This window comes from Parasteatoda tepidariorum, chromosome 4, assembly GCF_043381705.1.
Source record: "Parasteatoda tepidariorum isolate YZ-2023 chromosome 4, CAS_Ptep_4.0, whole genome shotgun sequence".
In the NCBI taxonomy this organism is placed as follows: Eukaryota; Metazoa; Arthropoda; class Arachnida; order Araneae; family Theridiidae; genus Parasteatoda; species Parasteatoda tepidariorum.
In genome coordinates, this window is record NC_092207.1 from 43829063 (window position 1) to 43847114 (window position 18052).

Consider the following 18052-nt stretch of genomic DNA (forward strand, 5'->3'; position numbering starts at 1 on the left):
TCTTTGTGTATATATATATATATATATATATATATATAGTAAGAGAGTCACTTTGTAACAGGAAAACAATTATGTGTACATTTGTATCTTTTCCATCTTTCTCTCTATATCAGTAAATATCTATCCGTCTGTCTGTGTGTCTCTTACAGGTACCTAAACCGTCCTACCGAAAGCGATGAAATTTGGCATACAAATAGTTCAAAGCTCTAGGAATTTCAGTGTCGGAATTTGGACATTCAGCATCTCATCCAAATACCAACACAACGTCACTTACAGGTATCTCCTTCATTTTATCAAATATTTTAAGTACTCCATAAGTGATATCTGCTTCCTTAGATCACTAGTTGATCGAAAAAAAAGTTTATTGCGCGTACTTTAATATTTAATTATTTTTTATTCGCTATGTCAGACAAACTCAACGAACGATATTAATGTGGTAGCATTTGCGGATTACGTCACCAAAATAAATATTTCTAAAGTTATCTGATATCGCGTGTTTATTTTAATTCTTTTAAAATGCATTTCCATGAAAGTAAATAATTTAAAATCAAAGGTAATTGATATGAAAAAAAAATTTGTTACGTATTTAAGGGCAAATGTAATGAAAAAGTGGTACTAATTCGCTTAATAGAAACGTAAAAAATCGCTGTACTATTATTGACGACAATGATGCTTAATTAATGCTGATAATACGCATTTTATTTTATTTTATAACCACCGTTGAATGATCGGGCCAATTATGGGTTTTAATATTTCACTCCATAGCCTTGCAATTTTGAACACAACGCAGGAGATAAGGGAAATTCTCGACTTCGTATTGGGAAAAATACGCCTTCGTGAAGGATTTGTGTTACATGGAGAGGAAATCCACGAATACTTCCCACAGTTAGCCTGACGGCAAGAAGACTCCAACCCATGATACGGCTGCCATTGAAGATATTTTTCGTCTGCACTGTGGTCGGTGCGAACCGGGTGCTGGTCCGAACTATTTTATTATAGATTTATTGGAAGACGGAACTAATAATTCTTCATTTTTTTTTGCCATTGTCTAATTCAAAAATAAAAATAATGCGTACAAACTAAAATCCTATGTGAATTAGTTACTCTAAGGTAAAAATGAAAGCAAAAACCATTTTGTTACATTAAATATGCCTATATTGATGCAACCCCTTCATGCTATTTTCCTTAATTCATAAATACCCCTAAAATATCACTTATTAGGTTCTTCCTCTAAGCTCTTTAATTGTGTTGGTTCATACCTTTCGGTTTTGTGTATAATTTCGAAGTGTTGTCCTGTACTGATTGATTGATTTTTTTTATTCACCCAGTACAAGAGAGGGTATTTAGCTAGTTATCAATAAAAAGTATATAAAATGCGAAACATTTTTATGATTGATCCTTATTTCAGAGTATTTTACAAATTTTTTCACCCTTGTAAGTCTGAGTAGTAGGGATTTACAAAAATAATACATAAAACACAATAAAATTTTATAGTTTATAAACATTTTTGGGGCCGGAATAGCCTGATTGGTAGGGCTCTGGATTCACGTTCTTGAGAGCAGGAATTCGAATCCAGCCGGCCGAAGACACCCTGTGTAGTAAATGGTGACTGGTACACGCTAAATCTGCTGGGATACAAACTCCTCCATGTTCTCATAACAAATTATACCTCTGGAGGTACTGGATTGGAGATTGATCGCTCTCTGGTTCAGGTCAAAATTATGATCTGTGGATGAATGACTAGATACATGAATGCGCCCACCTTATAAGCGGATTTGACGTATGGGTTAGACAGAAGTCAAATTCCTGGCCACAAATGGCGCCGCTGGAAAACAAGAACAATCGCACCCCATACAAAATGAATAATTCAGGTCTTTAATTTGGTATTCTTTCTCCTCTTCTCCAAGTTCAATAAATCTGTTAACTCTTATGAAATTAAGAATAAAATAATATTCATTTTTCATTTAGCTGCCTCTAATGCTTAACACTAGGTTTACGGGACGCGTCATTTTGACGCATTTCGAATTTTATAAGGAAAATTACAAAACCCGTTTGCATTTTTATTTTATCTCTTGTAATGACTTTTATCCATTGATTGAGGTAAATATATATTGAAGTCTATTTTCTTCAAAAGCGTTGAAATATTGAAATTCTCTTTGTTTTATACAATTACAATTTTACATTAACTACAGTATGCAAAAGGAGCATAGGGTATACTTTGTGTTACTTAGACTAAGGCAAAAAGCAACTCAAATAAAGCACAAATATATTACAGAAATGGACATATGATACTGGAGTGTCTGTTCTCGTAACAAGAACCTTCCTCAGTACCTTATCATGAAATGACGATAAAAAAGGAAAGACATAGATGCTTGCAAAGTGGTTTAACCAATAGGGACAGGGGAACGAGCTTGAACAAGATAATAAAAAGAAACGTGATACTACACAAACGTGAGGGAGGTTTGGGGAGAACCCCTGTGTGCAGAAAATTAAATTTGAATAGATTTCAAAACATTCGAAAAGGGTGTGATATATGAAATTACAATAGCATTATATAACATTACAATGTTTGCTTGATAAACAATTTTTTTATAAACATAAGATTAGAAGCTGTTGAAAATTCAAATCGAAAAAAATTGAATAGTATAAATATTGAAGAGTATTGTAATTGATCATAAAAATGATAAAATTTTTCTATATTAAAAAATCGCTAAGGACGCTGCTGTTTTGAGTGTTAAAATTAACGTTGCAATTTGCTTCGCTGAGCAAAACCTACAAGACATAAAAACTTAAAATTACTAAGGGGTGTAGCAAAGTGTACAGAAATTAATACGTAATGAAAAAAATTAGCATTCGATAATTTATACGAGGATTATTAATTGACTATTAAACCTCGATAAAGCACCATAGAGGCAGCTCTACAGGGCACACGAATGCAACTACAGTGGCATGCTGAAAATGTGTTTATGAAAGTAACAGAGTTTTTTTTCGTTATGATTAAGACTTTCAACAAAATGTTACAATAATTGTGTATTTTACATAAAGGTACAATAATTGTGTATTTAAAAATCAAACTGTTTAATGTTTTTGTAGAAAATACTTACATTCAAAAAGAAATAAAGAATGATGAATGAGAAGAAATTACGAGGGTGATTTATTTTAAATAAGTTTTAATTTTCCTCAAAAAATCATATTTGAAGGGTTTTTATCAGGGCTTCTCATGTGGTGTAAAAGTGTCAAAGGCGTAAATTGTTTTAAATTAAATACTAGTTTTACTACCCCGTAAAATCATAAAATTTTTTTTAATCAAAAAGTCAACTTACCCAAACACATTTCCATATTTTTGGCTGAGTTGTTTAAAAGTTTTAAAAGGTAAATCTCCTAGGAATGGTAAATATCCTAACAGTGGTATCCCGCTTGGTCCAGGTGGAAGTTTTTTATTGTTGCTTTTTACATATTTATTAAAATAACTTAACGCAATTAAAGTTATAAGGGAAAACAAAATTATTTCCAATAACAGAATGGTCATATCCATTTTTTTTAGAGAAATCGGAATTTAACTGCTAAGACGAAGTCTAACTCAGCGCAGCACACATTAAGTTACTACACGGATCTTTGTCTGAGACGATGGTTTATCGAAGAAAGTCGAAATGTAAATAATTATATCACGTGTGGTGTCTCTCTGAAGATTTTGATTGACAAGGTTAGATGTAGCCTCCGGTATTATGACGTAATTTTTCTATTGATAGTAAAGGCTCAAGCAAATATTTAAAAAAAACATAACATCAATAAATATAACCTTGACTGACGCAACAATTACAGTTATTACAGTGATAGAACCAGCGAATGAAGTGCCATTTTATTTTATATTCTATAACTGAAGATTTTAGCCACAGTTTCTGCTTGTAATAATTCAGAAGATATAGAAAAATATGAATATTTAAAAAAAATAAAATTCATTATTATTCTGATTTTTATAAAGAGTACTGATTTTGATAAAATACAAAAACTCCATTTAAAAAAGAAATGTTTGCCTATCTAGAATCCTAAACTATCCGACAGAGAGGGTTAAAATTGTCATACTGATAGTTCGAAGTATGGGGAAGGTCACTGTCGACATTTGAACATTCTACTATTCTAATGATTGGTTAATCGTTGTTCTAAATTGAGCTATAGAAGATTCTCTTTTATCAAATAATTTAAAGATAACATCAGTGATATTTGCTAGCTCTATTTGAACAAAAAATATTGTAAGTGATTTAATATTTTTTATTCGCTGCGTCAGATAAGTTCATTCAGCAACTTCAACGTGGTAGCTTGGGGAGACTACGTTACCAAATTAGTATTCCTAAAGTTATGAAAACTATTTATTTTTTGTAATTATTTTAATTTTATTTTGTTTATCTTGTAAAACATATTTTTTAAGATGTAAATAAATTAAAATCAACAGTAATTGAAGTGAAAAAAAAATTATTTTGCATTGAAAGGTGTGAATTGAGCTTAGTTTAATTACGTAAAGCTGCCAGAAAAGACAGCAAATAATAAATTTAAAAAAATGAAATTATATTATTTTCATTAATTGTGATCGGGTTATGTCAAAGCGTCCTAGATAAGGTGGCTTTGGTTATGCTTTTCGACTTTATTCATAATTTTACTTTATTCTAAAACAATTTGAAAACTGTATTTTTGATTAGCTGTGCTATATATTACTTATAAAACTATTATTACAATTGTATAAATTAATATTTTCAATTAACTGCAAGCTTAAATGCAATTAAAAAAGGGGGAGAAAGGTGAAACATAGAAATATAGCCTCATCCGACAGATTTGAGACACATTGCACTGGCATTATTTTCAAAATACTAATTTCTATGTATCGACACTTACTAAAAAATATAGAAAATTAATTTGAATCAATACTCATTTTCATTTAGACAAGACATCAGTTACGTAACTTTAGCTGCAACTGTTCGAAAGTTAAGAAGCTGGTTACAGACTTAAAGCAAACACATTGCATGTTAGTTATCTCAATTATTACTACATTAATAGTGACAATTGCGACATAAAATTAGTGATGACAATATTTATTATTGTTTATAATAAAAGATGTAGAAAAAATACAATCAAAAGTTTTTGCTTTAAACAAAAACATAGAACTGAGATAGTTGGTTGTTTAATGTGTATTGTCTGTATATGTTCTTTAATCCTCTATACAAATATTATATTCTGAAAAGTTACACAGAAGGAAAAACCTATTTGTCTGATTCCGGTGAAAATAATATAAATAAATGAGGGGGGGGGGCTATTGTAAGAGTTTGTTTGAAATTGTTGTATTGTGAATGAAAATATGGAATCTGCAATACACATAGAAAAAATATTACTTTATTCATAAATATCCTTGCTTTAGCGTTGCTGAAAAATTAATGAACAAGAAGTAGTCCCTCTAGTCTCGGGGAACAAATCTTAACTCTTGTCTGTAGGGAGAAAAAGTGAGTCCGACTTCCCCTTCCAGAACTGGAAGATGATCTTCTAATGGAAGAATTTCATATTTTTGAAGAATGGAAACCAGATACCTGAAGATCTCCATCATTGCAATCGATTCTCCCGGACAATTCCGTCGACCTTTAAAGAAAGAAAGACTGTTCTGATATGCTGGGAACTAAATAAGTTATATTAGATTCACTAACATCGTATGTGGTTTCTCAATAAGGTTTGTTCAAAAAGTAATGTCGCTGATTTTATTAGGAAGCAAATACGTGTCTGTTGGAATCGATGAATGGAGCACTCAACTAACGCATGTTTGGTCACTTAGTCATATCTCACCATTGAAAGAGTAAGAGCAGTCATTCCTGAATTCTTTTTTTCAATTCCAGTGCAAGCTATCAAGCTGGATGAATTACCATCAAGTTTTGCGTGAAACTCAGCAAGTCTATAGAGGAAAATTTTCCCTTGATTAAGAAGGCTACTAGTGATAATTGTTTATCGAAATGGCAAGTCTACCGCAAGTGGTTTAAGGCAATTTGTAAAGACAATGTAGAGGCTAATGATCAAGCCGATAGCTTTGGAAGCCATCGATGAGATCAAACCTACAAAAATGTAACGCGTAGAAGCTAGAACTCAAACTATCAGATGAGAGTTCGTTCGATGACACAGACATTAAGCGTTTCGATGTAAATTCTCCTTGACAACGATTTTTGCTGTTTTGCCTTTTTCATTGCCAATTTTCCAGCCAATTAAAGATTCCGATGTTTCTCTGCTGCCTTAAAATTTTGACATCGATCCCCACCAGGCTTCTACTGTTTAGTGGTAAAAAAATTCAATCGAAGGATACCTCTTCGAGATTCGAGAATCACGATTCTGAAAGTTATTCGATAGAAGACCAATCCTGACGTATCGGTGTCTGAAAGATCTTGCTAGAAGTGATCTATCAACTATAAGAAGTTTATGCAAAACATTTTAATGTGTTAATATTCGGCTTGGGGATAATGCTTCTAGAACAAACCCAAACCTTTATCATCGATTAAAACGTGAACATTGTGATTGTCTTGTTGATTATTTAGAAGCCATTATGCAGACACTAATGGGTATTGTGTAAACTGATGAGTCATATTGAGGTGAAAGTGATGGCTAAGAGGGACAAAAGCATGTAACTGCTATCCTGCATAACGGTGCACTATGTCTTTTGCTACATTTCGCTATAGTTAATTACCCACTCACGATAAACAAAGCTGCTTAACGTAGCATAACGTTCCCGCAATATTGCAAAGAAAATATTAACCAAAAAATCATTTAAAAGATATTTTAAAACTGAAAACTAGCTCTGGTCGTTTCATTATATTTTTCCTAAAGGCTTAAGTGTGCAATTAGTGATCGCAAAAGCACGTAACTTTCTATACAAAAAAGATACAAAGTATACAAATTTTTCCTTTTTTTAATATTTTAAAAATATTCAAAGTACTTAGATGGGAGAAGTTCGATGCATTCAACAGTTAAAAACTTTTTTGAAAAACAATGATTACCATTCAACTTAAAAAAAATTTCATTTAAATTGCCTGAAATTGATAACTCAATATTATCAACTACTACTAATAATACTACTATAATTTAGTAGAAAAAGATTGCCGATATAATCTAAAATACTTCCATATTAAAATTAGAGTTCTTTATATTTAGGCAGTAGGCGGGCAGTTTGAGATTTCGACTCCTTATAGTACAATCATGGTTACGACACTGTATTTTGAGCAAAGCAGTGACATAGAATCTGCCAGTGTTATGTTTGACTTTGTGGAGTGAGTAGCTACACTTTTCTATTTTTCGCTTTCTATTTATAGCTTTTTCGATTTTATGTAAATGCCGCATATTGTTGACCTATTGCTAGTTAATAATTAGTTTCTTATAAAAAATGCTCTAAGCAAATATTTCAACAAATTGAGAAAATTACTATATTGTCACTTTCAAGAATAATAATTTGGTTAAAAGCAAAGCTTAATGCAATTATGTCGATTAAAAAATGATTGGCAATCCGAATTTGAAACTGAAAGGAGGAAAAGTAAATGAAGTAAATGAATGCTAAGTCAAAGTCAGGAATTAATCATGGAAAACCTGATTAAAAGGGAATGGTCTAACTCCTGTATCATCCCGTCAAATAAAACAAATAATTTTAAAATCAGGTATAGAATTTCCAAAAAGTCAGATCTTAAAATTCGATTCCTCAAGAATTATTCGACCAATTTGGCTCAAATTTTGTATTTTGATATGCAAAATTCCATTCTTAAATTACATTAGTAAAATTAACATTAAAGGTTCTAAAGTTTGGAACTACCTAATTTGGACCAAACTAAGGGAACCATATTTCCCGGATTACGGTTACTCCTATATTTCGGGGGTTGGAAATCCGAATCCGTCAAAAAAAAAGGTATTTTTATTCAGAGAAAGTGCGTTTTTGTGTCAGATTTCGTACCCTGAAATATCGTCAGCTTCTATTAATTAGCATATTTGTAATTACCCACCTTCCGAGCCATTAAAATTGAGTCCTAGATAGTAAAAATCCTATCATTAGATCAGAAGTTATTTAGGGTGGTCCTTTCTTTAGCACACAGCATATCTAAAAAGCAACTTCTAAAATTATAACTGGAATCAGAATCTAATCTAATAAATTTTAAGTAGAGCTGATAGCTAAGGCGCAATAAAAATTTAGAAGCTTTTCCAAAAATTGTGGAGCAATATCGATTTTATTAGCTTAGAAAATGTAATAACATGACTTAAGTAAATTGAGAAATTTCACACTCTCGCGTTACAAACTTTTATTAATTCTATCCATAAAAATAAAAGGAAAACCTACGTGGTGCAATTTTCTTAAACTTTAATAATGTGATGAATTTAATCATATTTTCATTCAAGTTGAACCATGATACTGTTAAATCAAGTTTAAAAAGGGCGATAATTGTTGTTTAGCACCATATTAAGGTTGAAGCGAATTTGAGGGATATTTTGGTTCAGTACTCTCTAAAATTTCAAACAATTTATGTTTTCACTTTACAGGGATTTTTATTAGGTAAAGTATGCAATTATTATTACTTTTTTAAATTTTTATTTAAAAATAGTGAATTATTGAATGCGAAAAAATAAATACCACGAAACTGTACTGAATAAAAATTTTAAACTTCTAACAGAAAATAAAGGTCACACAATTTACTATGAATTTCAAAATTTTTGTGATGTTAATCCTGAGTTGATAATGGAAACAATAAATTGTATTGAAGTAACATATATATACATGGTTATTCATAATTCCCTCCGCCTGAAAACGCCATTTTTCTTTACTACAACTGACTTCAGTGGTACATGTTACTGCCATCTACCGGCAACTGCTTAAATTAAAACTTGAATACTTCCGGAATAATTTCATATGCTCTTTTTTGCCATATTCATCTTCGTCTTTTAACTATAACGCTTCGAAACTTCGGAGGGAATTATGAATAACCCTGTATATCAATTATATTATGTATCAATTATAATATATATCGATTATATTACATCAATTATACTTCAATTACATAGAAACAAAAAGCTATTATACCTAATGAAAATGGTACGTAGCTTTCCGGCTTCTTTTTATTTAAAGTTCCATCTTCTAAAAGAAATCTTTCCGGCTCAAACTTTTCCGGTTCAGGCCAGTATTTTGGATCATTATGAAGAGCCCATGCATTTGAAATGACAAAAGCTCCTTTTGGAATGTGAAAATCTTCTATCTTTGTGTCTTCTCTTGCCCTGAAGAATTTAAAGTCAAATGAATTGGGGTTTGAAATTAAACCATTTCAAGTTCATCATTGAAATCCATATTTAAGTAACTAGATGAGTAATTTTAATAAAATAAGTTATAACGTTACGGGTTATAGATTTATTATAGATATTAACGATCTTCTAAACTAAAAATAGTCTGTTTGATTATAGTATAATTACTTAAAATAACTTAATGGGAGGAACTGTGGTGGTTCAGAGAATAAAGGGCTTGCCTCTTAATGAGGTGTCCCGGGTTCAAATCCCAGCGATGGCTGGTCGATGCGAATTCCGCATCTGTTTCGCCCCAACCACAGCGCTGACGTAAAATATCCTTAGTGGTAGACGGATTTAGGGTTACAGCTCCCTTGCCACCAAGTTGACCATAAGAGGTATTCGTGCTTTTTTTCCTCGTGTGACATAAATGCGGATTAGTCGCATCAGAAGTCCTCCACGATTGCAAATTTCTCCCAATACTTCATACAGGAGCTTCTTTGTCTTCTGGATAGGGTTCAAAATTACAAGGCGATGGAGTTGAACATTGGTTGTAGCCGTAAAGTTGTTGGACTGGCTGTTTAAAGACGGTTATAAAAATAATAGACAAAAATACGATGAGAGGAGAACAGCAGTAGCTCAAGCGCTTACCTCCTAATGAAACGCCCCTGGCTCGAATCTCATCAATGGTTAGTCGATACTGTTATTGAAATGGAATTCAGAGATCAGTGGATCGGAGAATGACATAATTATTAGTACATTAAACAGTTAGTAATACATTTGGAACGTACAGTGGGACAGGACGAATAGGGAAAAAAACATCTGAGTTAAGAATTAATTTGTATTCATAGCCTTTTAGGGGCAAACTTAGCGTCCACTCAAGAGTATTTTGATTGCATGCAGACGCAGAAGAAAGCTGCTTCAAATAAATGCAATTAGAGTATTTCTACAACAAAAACAAATTCTGCTCCCAGCTAATACCGAACAAGGCGCTGACCTAAAGTACCCTCAGTGGTTAGAATACAATTGCTGTCTGGTTAACCATGGGAGGTTTTGAGATTTTCTTCAAGTAACGCAAATGCGGGCTAGTTCCATAAAAAAGTCATCCATCAAGGCCAGTTTGCCAAAATGCTCGATTCAGGAATTTCCTTGCCTTCTGAGTTTGGTTCATTAAACAAGACTGTGAAGTTGAACATGATATTTAACCATAAAAAGGGGTAAGCTGTTTAATGCCAATAATAAAATAAAATGGTAGAGTAAATAATGGCGTTAGAGTTTTCCTCAGTTTAAACATAACTTAAATATGGCTCAAACATATTTTCGGGTGGAATATTTCTAGAATGTAAAACCGTATTCAAAAAATTTATTCCTGACGTTAAACGAGGCAACGATATGATAGTTTTCTGATTTATTCCTGTATAGCGAAACGATGGAAACAATTACAATAGTTTTTTTACATCAAGCCACTTAACATCTCTGGTTACGTATAAAATGCAAATTAGTTGATTTTGCATTTCGGCTCTACTCAATTATTCTCAACTGTAAACGTATGAAGAAAATAAAAATTGGTTAGACGGTTGCCAATTTTTATCATCGCAAAATCCAGCAGTGCGTTTAGTTGTTAGAGTTTCCAAGGAAATAATGGTCTAATATTTCAAATAAGCTGAAAAAAAATTTAAATGCCATGATTATATTTAACAGTTTGCAAGAGATGCAAGAATGAGGTTGTACCTATGCGAAAGTCCTAATGGTGATACGGTTCTCCATCGTTGACCTTCCATTACTGTAGCGTAAGCGTAAGGAAGCTTTTTTGCATCAGACCATCGACATTTTCCATCTTTACCTAAAACTCCTCGTATCTCATCCCGGCAATTTTTTTGAACTTCGGGAAAAGACGCCATACTGACAAATAACCACAGCAGGGACGTTCTGATCGTTTCACTACCGGCATGTATCATAGCTTGAGCATTAGCAATAAGACTATTTACTGCAAGGAAAGGAAATTGTGAAATAATTAACTGAACTGTCAATCGGCACGTTTTTGTTAATGATACAAATTAATGAAAATTACGATGTTTTATACAGTCCAAACAATGTATGAAAAAAATTATACTGGCTTAAGGATCTGGTTTCTAGTGATGTAGTAAAATAGAGTTTTTAGAATAAAATCTCAAATGAACTTAGATATTTATTTTCATTATAGATCTTGTATCACAAGAGCACCTCATGGCTTTTTTATTCAACACAGGAAGATTAAAATGTAAATATTTCCTGTTTTTTCATTAAAAAAATCAATTAACAAATATCAATATCAATTAAATAATAAGAGGTTTCTGATGCTTAAGCATTACAAGACAGAATTCTTTAGAAGATTATTCGCAAAATTTAATATTTATTTTTTAAATTTTCTAGTGTTTATTATTCAACTTCCTATATTTTACATAATAGCTTTTACATAATAGAAAGTACATCACTTGAATCAGCTTGTTAGGATACTTATTTATCGGCCTTCGTTAAATTTAATGTGCTCAACTCAATTAATGTGCACTCGCAGGTTGTTGGGCTACCAAAGCGGATGAGATATATCCCTTCTGTAGAGGATCAAAACTGTGATGACATGTCCTCGGATCATCCTCAGGTATGTTTCACAGAAAGTCACCAATAGCCCATTGTGCAGTTCTAGTGTGACGTAAATAAAGTACTACCACTACAAAAAAAAAGGTACCACCACTACTTAAAATTACTTGTGTTTGATTTTTCAACCCAATGTAGTTCTCTGAGTATAAAGTTCATTTTATAAATTTAATGTTATAAATAAATATTTAATTTGGGAAGATTTTTTTTAAATTTATTATTATTTTTCACAATATACCTGGTTTTATCCAACCAGATAAGTTGAAACCAAATGTTAGCATATTTTCAAAAGATAAATTCACATTTCAAAATAAATAATATTTATTTTTTTGGAATTAAAAAGCTAATTAAACATTCAAATATATATGTAAGCAATTTCCTAAATATAGTTGTGTTGTAAAAAAAAAAATTAAAGCTGGTTTTTAAAGCTATTAGCGTTTTTAATAGAAACTGATTTTGGTTATTTTTTGCTCAATCTAAAAATGGCATTAAAAATTCCAAGATGGCAATTTAGAATGCATGCAAAATTGTTTCTGGTTAGTCCTTTGATTTACTCATTGCCTACATTACCAGAGAAATTGCTTTCTTCGTTTTTTTCTTCCAATGACTTCATTAGTTTCAAGTATCCATCGATGAAAACTAATTCTTCTGAATTTTCAAAGTTCGATTTTCTTAATTCTACTTCTTTTCTATAAATGTAAATGAATTTCAGCATTGAAAATGATAATATGAGCTTGAATATATATATATATATATGAGAATAATATATATCTTATAGTAATATAAGAAGAGTAAAATGATCACAAATAGCCAATCACAGAACACTTGCGGTTAGTAACAAACAAAACAGCCAATTAAAATTGAGAACGCATGTGTGTGAAAAGGTAATAATTTTTAATAATGCTTCTCGCCAAAATGTTACAACTAAACTTACCATCTAAAGCTGAGTGGATCCAGTTTTTCCTCATTCATTTCATTATGGTTTTGGTTGTGATCAGTATAAAATTAACAAAAGTTGTAAAGATATTGCTTTCCTTTAAATATTTTTGTATCCTTAATTTAAAGTTATTTTCCAGTACTGCTATTATTAGCGAAAACGTTAATTTATGGTTGTAAACTCATGAAATTTGTTTGGACAATGTAATGTTATAAGAATATAAATGTTATTTTAAAAAATGATTACTTCGAAAAATCGCTTCCGTTCACCAAGAGATCTAAATGTTTATAATACTAATAGATAGTAATATTTGGACGTNAAATTGTTATGAAGCCTTTCTTGCTCTTCTCTGATTCTAATTGATTTTTAACTTTCTAGGCAGTGATGTTAATTTTTGCAAAAATGTTTAACTTAAATAACAAGTAAATTAAAAATCCTGTTTATGTATTATTTTATTCTGAAATATTTGTGTTCACTGATCTTGTTGTACTGTTACCCAGAAAGCTTTGGTTATATATATATATATATATAATGCATATGCTGAAAATTTTATGCTTACCTCATAAAATCATATAGCTTCTTCATATTGTTATACGGAATTCTAAGTTTTGAGAAACCAGTTTTTGCCAAAAACTTCATGAGATCTGGGAAAAAGGTTACCGCTCCAGCCTGTCCAAGTGCTGAAAGACCATCTACTGCTTCGTTTATCATTTTAATCTGAGAATCACCAGTCGGTATGCGTCTTCCCAAAACCATGCTAGTCATGTTATTTGATACACTGTGAGAGAGGTAGTCATGCAAATCAACTGGTTTTCCATCAAATTCAGATATACTTTTGAGAAAACTTTCAATTTCAGCCTACAACATTACAGCGTTTACATGCGTTAGTATACATGCGTTAGATTTGTAAACTAATTAAAAAATATGGAAGAACAGTAAAAAGATACTTTTTTTCAGTTATAAAAGAAATTTATATGATATTTGCTTCCTAGAAAACCAACTTATCAGATTTCAATTTTACTTAAACCTTTGTGAAATAGTTGTTAAAACGCGAATGAGAGGGAATCGCCAAGTCCTGTTTATACGGCCAGTCCTGTCCTGCCTGTTTATACGCCCTATTCTGTGTAACCAAGTCCTGTTTTTACAGCCCAAATTCTGGGACCAAGAGTGATTGAAATTTGTTTTGTTTGGATCATGTAAACGATTATCCGTGCTCTTGGTCTAAGCCCTAGGATAATAGTAGAGCATGTTCTATTTTTCAACATCCAAGTGACGGTTACTTTACTCTACTTCAAGTAGTGTAAAAAAACATTGTCCAGAAATACTAGAACTAAGATATTTGCATGGCGTTACACTACATCACTTTCGTGTAAAGTAGTTGCTACCATTTCCGAGGCGGAAGTGTCCTAAAAAACTTTTATTAATGGGACGAAACATAAGTCATCAATGTGAGATTGACATGCCTTTAAAAATGAAGAAATTTTTAACTTACATCTAAATCGTCTTCCCATCTTGTTTTCCCCATACCTATATCTTTTATGACTCTCATAACATACCGTCGCTCTTCAATCCATTCCTTACCATTGCTTGCAACAAAACCTTTGAAATATAAGAAAAAAAGAATTACGTAGACAAGTTTAAGCAAAATTTAATTTTGTAGCATATTAAGTTGAAAGTTGAATAGCATTTCAGTTGAAAGTAAGTAAAATGCAAATATTAAAGTAGAAAAATTGTAAAAAAAAATTTCCATATTAAAAAGTTGAAAAAACATCGCAAAATCTCGTTTGGGAGTTCAACTTTTTATTCTGGTATGCAAAATGTATAAAGTCATTAACTTGAAATTACGATACAGAGTTCCTTCACATAAGTTGGAATGTTAATTAACTATAAGTTAATTAAATACACAGCTGTATCGCACATCGAATTAATTGAAATATAATTCTTTCTCATCGACTTCTTTTATTTAACTTAGATTTATTATTTGTCTATGTATTTTATTGTAATCGTAATATATTTTTGTTTTGTGTACCTGGCAAAATTCAATGCATATTTTTTTGTTTGTGTTGTACATGGTTTCGTGCCTGTCTTTGTGTTAAATTTCTGCGTAAATATATAGTGAAAGAATTGAAATCTTAGAGAAAGAGTCTTTGTGAAAGAATTTAGAACGTGTTATTCAAGAGAATTGATACTTGACGGGCTAAGCTCTCGAAATAAAATGGGAAGTACAGTTGTGAACGTAAACAAATGCCACGTTTCTACAACCAATCAGGATCGAGACCCATGCTACGTCACTTACAGGTATCCCATTGAAATTTCCAGAACAGTTATTCAATTCAATTTTGTAGACTTGGATTAAGAATGGAAAAGTTTCGATTTTATTTTCGAACGTCTCAAACTCCCTTGTTTATATTATTGTTCTAGTAACATAAGTTTGTTAGATATTTTTTAATCAATTCCTTCGATAAGATATAACTTTTGAAGCTTCAAATCTTTGAACATTATTTTTATTTATTTTATTCAGTCAAATTTAGTGGTTAGCTTAGGTAGCATCATTGTCGTATTAAGCATACTTTTGGCCGTTTCAGATAAATCTTAATTTGGAAAGATTGTAGGGATATTTATCTCAGAAAAATGAATAAAATCGCTTAGGAAAAACTTATTTATTAGGTAAATATAAAATAGAATATGACCACATTCAACAGTATAAAAATTAAGAAAAGAAGTCTCTTAAAGGGATCAAGAAAATCATTCTCTTCACATCGAGAATATTATGTGAAGATTAATTATTCAATGGTTGGGACTGACAAATTCAATCGCCAATAATTCCAAATTGAAAGTAAATCATGTCATGTCATGGGAAGAGATCCATGGTTGACGATTTATCGAAAGATAACAAAGCCAAAAATAAAGCCAACCCCCCATAATTAATATTAAATTTGAAAATAATTTGGCGAAAGGGAATCGCTAAAAAGACTGAGAATTAGTATAACCATGTAACTGAAACATATTTTGCAGTTAGAAATAAAGAATAAAGAGTTATAAATAGATTTTTGTTTTCGATTTAGTCGCGACAGTAAATTAATGAGTCTTACATTAGTACTGAAATAAAAAGTTAGCCGTTACATTGATTGTGAAGAAAAGAATTTAATATTTTATATTCGCTTTTTGAAATGCAATAAAATTAAACAATTGGTTTAATTTAATCAAAATTCGATTAAGAATGATTAAAAAAAATAAGTTAAAGAAATTAAAGAAATTTTAAAAGCTTGGAAATACATAATGTATATTGTGGCATCACATTATTATTTCTTTAAAAAAAAATTACGAATACTTACCTAAGCCACCCGGATGGAAATCAAAAAATTTTGGGGGTCTGTCAAGAATTACTGGATTAGAGAAAGCGTCTTTTACTGATTCATAATTGTTGAGTACAACAACATAACTTCTTCCCATATATAGCCTGTAAAAATATCTATTCAATTTTATTAGATTAAGAAAAAAAGGTTTTGAAACCAGAACTACAATTAAAATATTGATATTGTTAACCCAATCAGTTACAAATATTTCAATTATATTTCATCAAATCTGCAAAAATCTATTGAAATCAAAATTTTTAAGGGGTTCCAATCCAAATTATTCGAAAATCCTACATTGTTATGTACGTTAAAATTAGTATTCCAATTTAGCTTAACATACAAATATTTTTGCAGAACAATGCTTAACTCAAAATGCTTCGAGTTACCTCAATTCGCTATCGCAACGAACTATAGGGGGCGTTGTTGTATGAGACGCTTACCTGCGAATTTTGTCAAGATTATATTACACATCATTATTTTAATTTCAAGATTAATGAACAAAGCCTAAATTAATTTAAATTTGATTAAAAATTTAAAATACTAAAGTTTATTAAAAGATGACAAATGATTTTTATGGAAAATTGCCTTTACGTTCGTTCTTTTTTAATTGCGATTTTTTGAATTCTTCGTGTTCAAAAACTTTTTAATCGATACAATTTTATTGGAACCAAGGCTCGAAGAAACTCAGAAATTTTACCCGTCCCCGATGACGGCTTGTTCAACAATGTACCCTCCTCCTTTGAAACTAACCCGTAGCTTCGAAATAAATAAAAATATAATTTTCTCTTATTTATTGAAAACATTTATATAAATTGCACAATGAATTAGTAGTTACTAGGATTGCAAGTACTAGGATTATATTATACAGTAATAAAGGAAATACTAGGTTACTAATAGTAACCTAGTATTTCTTTTATGAAATAGCTTATTTCTTTTATGAAATAATTTAAATGACAAAGGTCAAGTTATCTGGAAAGTCAATTTATCCGAGGGTACTGCGTTTCTTAAATGAATCAAATATGACGTTTGCCAGTTCCACAATCGAGCCAATGATTTACAGAGGTTTCTGCACAGAAATCTGAAAGGGGTTTTCCATTTATGTTTTTGTTCATAATTGCGTTTAACGCTTCTTGTTTAAGACCATTGCACAATGTGTTTTTTTGTAAGTTCATTGCTTAAAAGCCCCTTCAACCACTGCAGTACTCCCAGACAGAGAAAACATCAATTCTAATAACAAAAATTGAAAAAGTATCACGAACATTAACGGGAAAATGGCCGTCAGCGCGGACGTCGGATTCGAGAAATTCGTTTTCCGCGGGGAATTTTTGATCGCCGAGAATGGGCGGACGGGCGGTTTTTAGAGCCCTGATTAGATCAATTTCTAAGAAATTGCGGTTAAATCAATCTTTATATAGTTTAATGTCTTATTCTTATTGATATTCCAAAAAAATATTGAAGTAAGTTTTGAGAAATTGGCTATGTGTACAGAGAAAAAAAAATCTTTTTCGATTTTGATTTGTACCTTTTAGCAATATTCCAATCAATAATCAATCAACATTGTAAGCAATTTTTGAGAAATCAGCTTATATGCTGTGAAAAAAATTCCATATGAATTTTGATGATGCATTTTTATTGACATTGCAACCATAAGTCTGACTGAACTTGATTGTCAGAAATGAATAATTTTTGATACTGCACAATGCTATTGATATGAGTCAATGGCTAAGTGTTTTATAAATTGTAATCCTTATTGCAAACTTCATCGAAATTTCAAAAATGATTCATTTCTGAAGTTTTCAGATTGAAAAAAAAAATATTGGTTTAGAACTCTGAGTGGAACAACGCATTCTAA

General features: G+C 31.1%; 1 protein-coding gene across 1 annotated transcript in view; it reads right to left on the minus strand.

Annotated features, from left to right (window-relative positions):
* LOC107452943 (uncharacterized) overlaps positions 1-18052 on the minus strand; it is a 37875-nt gene that overhangs the window by 15482 nt on the left and 4341 nt on the right. The window contains exons 2-9 of the mRNA XM_071180320.1: positions 16180-16304; positions 14337-14443; positions 13404-13702; positions 12478-12596; positions 11005-11260; positions 9080-9270; positions 5447-5622; positions 3324-3556 (exon numbers count right to left, since the gene is read on the minus strand). Of these exons, the coding sequence (XP_071036421.1) occupies positions 3324-3556; positions 5447-5622; positions 9080-9270; positions 11005-11260; positions 12478-12596; positions 13404-13702; positions 14337-14443; positions 16180-16304 (1506 nt within the window). The remainder of the gene's footprint in view (positions 1-3323; positions 3557-5446; positions 5623-9079; positions 9271-11004; positions 11261-12477; positions 12597-13403; positions 13703-14336; positions 14444-16179; positions 16305-18052) is intronic.